The sequence below is a fragment of the Rhea americana genome, unplaced genomic scaffold, assembly GCF_003343005.1.
Source record: "Rhea americana isolate MKP2758 unplaced genomic scaffold, rheAme1 scaffold_178, whole genome shotgun sequence".
NCBI classification, from domain to species: domain Eukaryota; kingdom Metazoa; phylum Chordata; class Aves; order Rheiformes; family Rheidae; genus Rhea; species Rhea americana.
Genome location: NW_028185905.1, coordinates 1,863,898 through 1,873,928, shown reverse-complemented (window position 1 = coordinate 1,873,928; position 10,031 = coordinate 1,863,898). Strand labels below are relative to the sequence as shown.

The following is a 10,031-nucleotide window of genomic DNA, read 5'->3' as shown; positions in this document are numbered from 1 at the left end:
TGGACTGGAATAAGAACTTACAGGGAGATAGTTTTAAGTTGACATCTGGAAAGGCGAATAGAATAGCTAATTAAAAATTATCGTATTTGCTTATCTTTGCAGATCTAGGGCAATAGATATGCCCTAGATTAGATAGTCCCAGAGCAACTGAGCAACCAAGGCCAAGAGTTCTCCCTGCTAACTGCCACTCAGCTCAGTTCAATCTGTAGCTGGTCTCTTTCTTGCATATTTCCTACCTGCAATGTAATTTTGTTTTTCACTAGCAGCCCAATCTTGATGTCCATCAGATTGAGGTCATTTTCCAGTTGCTGATTGGATCGGATCAAAGTTACAACTTCCTCGCGCAGTTTCATTAGCTCAAGCTCCTCCTGAAAATCTTGGTCACTTTGATCGAGCAAGTGGACAAACTTCCGTACCACAGCCATAGGTGGGTTTTCAGCATTAACTAAAAATAGGTGAGAAAACATCAGGGGATAGAATCACAGAATGGTTGAGGTTGGAAGGGATCTCTGCAGACTATCTAGCCAACCCCCCCCTGCTCAAGCAGGGTCACCTAGAGCACATTGTTGAGGAAGCACTCTGTCCAGATGGCTTTGGATTATCTCCAAGAATGAAGACTTCACAACTTCTCTGGGCAACAGACAACAGAAATTAATATGTGCTTCATCTGTGTTTAAATAGCACATGAGGGAGCAGTCTGGTCAAAACAAAATTAACACCACCAAGTCTGAACAACTTCTGGCAAAATTTGAAATTTCCTGTTTTGGTTAAATCATGAGAGAAAAGGAACTGCAAAAAATCAAGCAAATATCAACCTAAGATAGTCCACACTGCTGAAGCTGATTAGAAAGTTGCAGTTCTATTTCTCAGCAACAAAAGCAATGTCTGGAATCAAGTTTTCCTTCAGCCTCAAGAGCACCCTACTCATTGCACTCTTGCTGCTTCTTCAAAATTGTCCTGATGTTACAAAATACAATAGCAACATCCCTTGCAAATACAGATTCAAGGCACGTAAGTTTTACTCTTTCGGTAATACTTACTTAGGGTTTTGTAGTCTTCTCGTGCTTTATTTGCTCGAATAAAGGCTTGAATTTTTATAACATCATTTATCTAGGATATAAAAAATATGAGCACTTGAACTCGTTCACGGCATAGTGCAAAAGTCAGATACTGCATTGATTTAACAGAACAGCCTCTTACATGGTCTCTGAAATACTGCAGACGGTCTCTGTAACGCCTTCTGGCTTGGTACATTCTGGTCATTGATTGAATCTATGGAAAAATAACCATATTCTCAGATAAAAACTTTCTACAAAATGTTTTTTACAAAATAAAACAGCAGGGATTCAGAGAAATACAACTATAACAATTAGCGAAGAGTGGGAAGGAGTGAGAAAGAGTTAAGAAAACCAAGGCTAAACAAAACATTAAAGCAACAACTATATACTTTTTGCCTCAAGTACCTGAGTTGTAAACACCTGGTAAATCCCAATAATTTACAAATTTTACAAAAATTAACAATTATAATTTTGAGAGGGTAAACAGATTAGTACAATGAAAGAAGAGGGCAATTCTGAGTGATGAGCTGAACTGTACAGAAAGGAGGTTGTAGTCAAAGTTAGGAAACACTTCCTGAAAAATAGAAGACTATTATATTCCTCTTCCCTCCTATCCACCCTCCTCCCCAAAAAAGGAACAAATGTCTCTCCTAGTAACTTTAATAGAGAAAAGTTCTTACACTATCTGGACTGTGATAAGGGATGATTAATAATCCTGATATCTGAAATAATCCAGACAGTGAATAAGTCTGTAGGTCATCTTATATAACCTGAATATTATTTTCTATTAGTAACTGTTTTATGGCATTTGGAATAGGCTCCCCCTCAGAATCATACCTTCACTACTTGGTCCTTGTGTGCTCGTAAGTAATCCAAACGAATTTGATATGCCTTCCTCTGCTTGTAGCCACGCCACTGGGACTGAAAACAAAAAACATGCTCACCTGCTTTGCTTTTCAGAGTAAAGCAAGGTAATTATAATTCTGAGATTCTTTCTGCTCCTCAGTTTTAAAGTTGCCTTTTGGCTGAACGTAAAACGTGAGGGAGACATACTTATCAAACAAACTGTAGGAGACATACAGTGAATCATTAACTACTTATTTCACCAGCTGTAATAATGAGAGACTTCAAATTACCTCATGAAGGGCCCAGACCTCCAGAAGCAGAGTTAGAGAATAAAGGTAGAGCTAAATAGGCAAACTGACATAAACTATTCTACTGGGGCCACATGGTAGATGCTGCTGCTGGAGAGAAGCGATGTAAAATTACAAGTCTTCTGAGCAGACTGGCTGCTACTAATACTTGGAACAAAAGTTAGACAAGTGTTTGGAAAGACCTAATCACTACGCTTAAAGGGAGAGGATGTTATTTTAATCAATCGGAAGGTTTTATTTTTATATATACATATGTATGTATACAAACACATACATGTGTGTGTAACACAAGTGTGTGTGTGTGTGTTAAATGTACGTGTTACTTAGGCAGGAATGAAAACACATATACCACTCAGAAAATAAAGTCATGATAATGTACAAAGCACATACTTCATTTATACATATTCCAGTCATAACATTGGCAAAAGATTTGTTTGTTGTTCTCCTACAAGCGCCCAACCTCACCCTGAATACCCTACCATCTCCTTTCATCTCCTCAATCCTCCAAATCCCTGGAGGAATTAAAACAGGAGGACAGAAGGGGAATCTTAGTCTGGAATACTGAAAAATATATTGCTTCTTTTCAATTTGTCATGAATCACATTAGTAACTCATCACACTGTATTATCAGCATAAAGACAGGATATAATTGATACCGCCCTATTCTCAAAAAACTGAACATCGTTAATAAAACGATGGAAAGATCTTCCTCATATGTTCTTCTCCCTGCAGTTCTGTCTGAGGATAATTTATTCATATCACATGCAAAAGCAAATCATATGCAAAAACTCATTGGGAAAAGGAAATATCTTTAGATAACTTGCAAAATGAGGTGGAAATCACTGAGCACTATAATTGAATTGAACAGAAACAGTCAAAATGTGCACGTATAGAGAGCATCTGCAGAGTACAAGCATCAAACAGAATTAAAGGACATCACTACCTGGATGCAAGTGATTGCTGGGACTTGTTTCTTCAAAAAATTCATTCTTGAGTTGAATTCCTGGCGAACAAGATATCCTCGACAGCAAGCCTGAAGTTTTGTAATCAGATTCTCATTGGCCAGCCACAGTTGTTCTCGGTTGTATGCAGCAGTGACTCCAGAGATAGCGCTCTAGATTAGTATTATGACAGGAAGAAGCAGCAGTTAAAAAAAAAGAGAGAGAGAGAGAGAGAGAGAATTGGAACACAACGAAAGTCGGGTTACATTAGCTTTCTGTACTGGGTACAAGAGAAACTTCCAAGTTGCTTTTTAGTGAACAGCAGCATCATGGTCATTTACCAAAAAGATTAATTTTCTGATATGAGACATGGAATTTTGACACAAAGTCTGATGATGCAAAATGAAAAAAAAAATGAGTTACTAAGCTTGCTGACATTACATAGAAGACAATCTATTGTGTTAAAGCATTAGCTTTTCCAAGTTGCATTGAAGACTAGAAGGATGGGAACTTCAACTTTTCAGAGAAAGAATCTATATTATCTACCCTACCTGTATCTCCTCCCGCAACAGCTGTGTATCATTTTGTACAAATCCGTCTGGTTCATCCCATCCTCCCTCTTTGGTCTGCAGGTTATGGTAATAATGATAGCCTCCTCTCACCCAATGTTTAACCCATTCACTGCTATTGTCCCCTAAGAACAGAAACCGCAGTGTAAGTCTCAAAAACAAATGTATTGTTTTTCCAGCTTACAAATATTACAATTAGGAAGTAAACATATGCAGATGCACCTTTCCCCAAACAAGAGGACATGCATTTTTCTGAGATCCCAATGAACTAATATGGCAACTACCTAATGCAATACATTCTACAAATGGAAAAGATTCTACTATTTATTACTAGTGATATGTACTAGTAATATCTACTATTATTTTTTACTTTAGCTTACAAAGAAACCCCAATTTCCACCTGAAACACAAGACTTCTCCCAAGAGACTGATTTTTCTCTGGCTCCTGTTCTGCATGCAGTAATCTTGGATTTATTTGCTCTCACCAACAATAAGCTATTTGAGGTTCACCTGCTGCCCTTTTTCTTCTCTTGACTTCTGCCAGCTCTCGATGGTACGTCTCAGCACATTCAGGAGTGACTCCGTATAACCCAACATCCGGTGAGCGCAAAGCACTCAGGGTCAGGCTAATATCACCACGGTCTACTGCTTCATTAATGGCCAGAATTCCTAAGGAAACTGACAACACAAGGAAGCAGGTTACCTTGGCATTCAGGGGCTCAGTGATTCACAGCAAACAAAACAACGGAATGGAGGAAGGCAGTATGCACATGTGCACACACTAACAGTGTGCGTGTGCACTGCTGCATACAGGTGTGCCCGTGTTTGTGTACATGCAAATATAAATAAAATGCACACACACATAAGAGTGAGACATCTTGCAGTATAGAGGCATCTTGAGTATAGTGCATCCAGTCATACACAGCATGGTACCTCTGAGCACATTATTTGTGGGCCCTTCCATGTCCTGGTGTGATGCAAATTTAGCCACAATGTTTTGCTACATTTCATCCTTCCACCTAGCTCTACTCTGACAACAGTTCTAGTTGAGACAGCTTCTCCTGGCAGAGCCAAGCCACATTGCCTAACTGAATAAAAGGGTTTCTTTCAACGACTAGTACCATCCCCAGCAGTAACAGCAGCAGTGTGAATAAGTCGTAGAYTGTAAACAAGTCAAAATCTGAAAAACTGGGGGCAGAGAAGGGCAGGAGATGAAGAYGTAGGAAAGATGCAGTTCCATGGGTACCCAAGAACTGACCCAAAACCCAATATATTCGCAAGAGAAAAATGAGCAAAGGAATTAAACTATCACAGCAAAGATGAGCTATAGTAACTTTCAACATTAGATAATACTGCAAAAATGCCTGTTCAAGTATGGAAAACTACAGGTATTTGAAGTTTTTATTCAAGTTTAAGGGAACACAAGTAATCTTGCATTTGACCAAATGTTCCTTGGTATGATACTCAAGCTGCTGCCTTGCCCAGGTGCTCATGAGGGTAGGGAAATAGTGCATTATACTGGTACTGCTGGGAACAAATACTAAGATGAAAAGGTAAAGCTCTGCTCTATCTCTTTTTTAGACAGTTAACAGCAGAATTCACTGACCAAATATTGGCATCAAAAACAAGTGAACTAGGCCATGTAGTAGGATAAAAACTGATAAAAACTAATTACTTTCATTCGAAACACAACATACCCACAGCTTTCTGTGAACCTGTTGTTTTTGCTCCCTTCTAGAACATCTATAAACAAAAAGGGACAAGGCACAAATATAAAAGCAAACTCATTTCTGAGTTAACAGAGTGAGGATGGGAGGAATCAACTGTGTTACAAAACCTACATAACTGACACACTGATGCATGAAGTACTTAGTTTGGAGGGATCTCGGAGGTACTGCAGTCCAACCTTCTGCTCAAAACAGCTAACTACAACACTGGATCAAGTTGCTCAGGGCCTTGCCTGAAAAGTTGAATTTTGAAAAATGTCAAAGGACAGAGATTCCACAACTTCTCTGAACCAGCTGTTCAAGAAGGAAGATAGCACCATCTCCAAAACAATTCCAGACTCAGATTAAACTTTTCAGTTTCCAGTACAGTTAGTTGCCTAGACGAAGCAAAATTGGAAGGGAATAATCATGCATCCTTGGAAAACTTTAAGCATCAGTGTAATATCAAATTAGAAGTCTAGAAAATGGAAAATAAAGAATCTTATCAACACACCAGAGATGAAGATGCAGAATAAAGAAAAATAAGGTCACTATAAAGAAAGAAAACAATCAGTTCACTAATGCTGCACAAATCAAGCAAAGCAAGCTAGCAGGTACAGATATTAAATGGAACAGCAAATTGGAGATTTAGGATAAATAGAATAATATCATATTGGAAAAACATATAAAAATAAGCTGTCTGAAACAAGTGGTACCCAGCAAACAAACAGCATTCACAGGGAACAGATGAGCAGAAAGAGGGCGGAAATAAAAACCAAACAGACCGCAACAAAAAGCCTCATCTTATTACGAAGAAAACTTCCATCAGGAACAACAACAAAATTAGTTTATTGCTTCTGGAGGCAGAAAATAATATTATAATAAGACTAGGATGTAATGATAGGTTGGTCAGTTCACTACAAACTGCAATAAGGAGGAAAGGTGGATATCACTGATGTGTACAGTGGTCTGTATTTTAAAAAGGTCTGATGTAGTCTAGAAACACTTGATAGAACTGAGACAAAACAACAATACACCACACAAATAATAAGCTAATGTGCAGCAGACAATAACATGTAAGTTGTGCACATGCACATTCTCACCACCTAGCTACCAACCCACAGGAGATACACAATTAGCTACAAACACTAATCTTCTTCACAGAGATTTGTCCAATGAGCTAACACGCTCACAGGCAAAACCAGAAAAATGATATATATATTAAAAAATAAATAAATTAATTAAAAAAAAAAAAAAAAGAGAGAGAGAAGTTGAGAAATTCAACATATAAAGAATTTGACATCCATTCCTCAAAGAAAAATTACCACATCCAAAGCACAAAAGTGTAATCGACTTCCTTTGCCTATTTACATGGCATTTCTAGCTCTGAACCTTTCCCTAGGTAACTAGTATTTGGTTGATAGCAGGGATGAATTGAAATATTTACTACAATACTTACATCTCTGGGACTCCTCTGTGTCCTTGTTAGCCCTATGAATCCCATCCTGAATTTCATCTAGCCAAAGTACAGCTGTCTCATCCTGAGTGTCCTAAAGAGAATTATGAGGAAAAAAGCAGTCATCTTCACTGTATTTTTGTGAAGTGGAATAATCTATACTCAGTAACAGACAATACATCAGTTTTCAGTATCAAAGGGAAAGAGAAGCATTTCAATATCTTTCTAATTGATTTCACCACAAAGACATCATGTGTTTTTGTGACCAGCAAAGACTACTACAGCATTACCAGACCCAATACCGCCTCTCAGACAAAAACCAGTCCTAAAACCATATTTACTAATAAGATATGACCTTTCAGGAAAATAAGTTAGCACTTTTACAGAACACAGATACAAAGAGTTCTTAGAACAAAAAGGTACCAATTTGTGCACAGCAGCTGAAAGCTCTGGGTAACTAGTGACACATTAGACTGTTCTGGTCTCTATCCATAAAAATTCACATCATTGTACAAACTGGAGGACCAAAAAGCATTGTACATATTGTGGCTGGATGTAAATATATAGCACTAAAAGCTACGCTACAAGTCTGTTTTAACAGATTGCTCATTATGGAATAGTTATTACACAGTATCCTGTATTTTGTCAGAGTGTCGAAGAAACCCAATAAACTAAGCTTACATGCAGAAGTTTGAGAAAAGGAAAAGAGACAAAAGTTTGGCAAGTCCCAAAACATACAAAAAGAACAATGATTCAGCAGTTGCCAAGCATAGCTTGTCTCCACCCATTGTTGCTTCCTGTAGGTAACTACTATAAGAAATCATAATAAGCAACTGCGACCCTCTCTAACAACAGTTGTTGTACAAACAGAACACAGGAAACATTTGCTTCTGGTACGCAGTAATAACCACACAGCATGAAAAAAACACTATTTGGAGTATTAAAGAGCTTTAGGGCCAGACTGAACATAAGCATTTCCTAAACACATTCTCTACATTTTTCCCATCATATCTGTGGGTTTGAAATTGATATCCTTAATGATCTTTCATTCAAGAGACTAATGTATCCGATACAGGAAGATTTCATACGAAAGCCCAGATAGTCCCAAGAGAGTATCAGGAAGACAAAATTCTGGGCTGAGGTGGGGTGGGGGGAATCATCAAAGAAACAGCTTTCTCTATTGTAGTCTCTGCTCGCAGAAGTCAACTCACAGACCATCAAAACCATCCTGTGCTTTTCCACTCTTTTTCTGCTGAAGGCTTTCAGGCAGGTGCACACAGCACATCATATCACAGGGTCTACCTTTTTTGTACTTAGCCCATGAAAAACATGTATCATACAACACTCCCCCATCACACAAGGAGCTGAGGAGTGCCTTCACTGCCAACTATAATCCCCCCCAGTCTTGAGGTTCAGAAACTACTAGTTGGTAAATAACTTAAGATTGACTTAAGGTTGATTCAAGATTGTGACCATTTTCTCCAAAACATTTTTTGGTAAAATAATCTCAGAGTTTCTGAAACTACTGCAATGCTGCTGGGAGGAGCCCTGAATTTAACATATGCCTAAATAAGGTAATTTCATACCAACTGACATTCCCAGCCCCCAGCACAAACCTGAGTGCACACTTTAAAAAGTTCATTATTTCATTCTGACTCAGCAGGAAGAAATGCTTCAGCACAAAATGGGTTCCTGAGGAACATTAACCCTTTCAAGTCCCTTTTTAAGGAAGCTGCTCAGTGATCTTCATCAGTAATGTATTCAGTTTTCAGCTACTGCCATTATGTGAGTTTACATTTACTGAAAAAAAGAAAGATCAGCCCAAGATAGCTCTTAGTCTGAATGTAGAATTCTGTACAAGCTCAAAGCAGAAAAGGCTACCGAAAGCAGAAAAGTTGGCTACTTCTTTGGAATTAGATGAGTAAAATAAAAATCAGCCTTTCATCCACACTACTCAAAAATTAGCAGTGCGTATGTATGCGTGCACACACACACACGATCATCCTCCTTCCTAAATCCAGTAAGATGAGACATGCTCTTCTTCTCCCTATCTCCACCTTAATATTTAGCCAGTTAYCCAATAGCAACTCTTTAGAAAAGGATAGCCACTCTCAGCTAACAATATAGACAACTACCACCAAAATTATCCTTATCAAGAAAAGCCTCACCAGGTGAACAGTAAGGATTGGTATACGTTTGGCCAGTAGCACTATATCTGCCTCACTTCTTTCTCCAAACTCATCACTAAATAGATTCTTCATTTTCAGAAACTTACCCCCCCCCCATATAAGTGTATACAACAATTCCTCCAGACAACATCTTACATAAAGGACTCTCTAAAAAAATAAAACAAAATAAAAAAGTTTTAAAGTTGCAAGGGAGTTATTTTCAGAAGTTCAGATCTACTAGAATTAACATGGTCTCCCTGTGAATATAGAAGAGGCAGTCATTAATTACATATTATTTCTCTCCAAACAAGATCTTTCTCTCACTGGGATTGTAGCAAAATATTTCATGCAGTTAATATCCTTACAGTCATCTCCATAGTTCGTGAACATGCACAGATTCTGCCTGCAAATCTCTTTTTCTCTAGCATAGAAAGTTCAAGACTGACTGGGTAAGATCTGTAAAACACATGCAGAAGGCCCAGCTCTCCACTTCCAGTTTTGTTTCCTGGATTTCTGGACTCCTGCTGCGATAATCACACCACATAGATAGCAAGGCTTTTCATGAGATGCATTTAATTTCACTCACCTGTGCTTTCTCTCTCTTGGCTCGAAGTAGTGTATCCTGATAGTGCTGTGCTACTTTTGGGGTTACACCCTCCAATTTTGCTGCAGGAATCTGTAAGGCTTGAATTGTCTTTTTGGTGTCTCCCTCATCTAGAGCTTCATTGATAAGTCCAATTGCCAAAATCCCTGGGGATGAAAGGGTGGGGGGAGAAGTATAAAGATCCATTTCTAGTTAACAAAAAGAATCACAAGCAATGCTCCAAAAAGTGCAATTAAGTCTTTCAAAACCAAATGTCAGCCAAGAACTATAACATTGTTAATAGAAAACAATTTTTACTAGTTAAGAAAGCAAGACTATTTTTTCACTTTAAAGTGGCCATTAAATGTATGGGCACTGTAATAAAAACCTAATCAC

The 10,031-nt window shown here is 38.2% G+C and overlaps 1 protein-coding gene across 3 annotated transcripts in view; it reads right to left on the bottom strand.

Moving 5' to 3' along the window:
* Positions 1-10,031, bottom strand: part of IQGAP1 (IQ motif containing GTPase activating protein 1) — a 76,844-nt gene that overhangs the window by 20,579 nt on the left and 46,234 nt on the right. For all 3 annotated transcript variants that reach the window (XM_085301574.1, XM_085301575.1, XM_085301576.1), the window contains exons 15-23: positions 9,639-9,802; positions 6,888-6,978; positions 4,233-4,400; positions 3,705-3,847; positions 3,156-3,326; positions 1,896-1,979; positions 1,201-1,272; positions 1,041-1,110; positions 237-445 (exon numbers count right to left, since the gene is read on the bottom strand). In XM_085301574.1, coding sequence (XP_085157700.1) covers positions 237-445; positions 1,041-1,110; positions 1,201-1,272; positions 1,896-1,979; positions 3,156-3,326; positions 3,705-3,847; positions 4,233-4,400; positions 6,888-6,978; positions 9,639-9,802 — 1,172 coding nt within the window. The remainder of the gene's footprint in view (positions 1-236; positions 446-1,040; positions 1,111-1,200; positions 1,273-1,895; positions 1,980-3,155; positions 3,327-3,704; positions 3,848-4,232; positions 4,401-6,887; positions 6,979-9,638; positions 9,803-10,031) is intronic.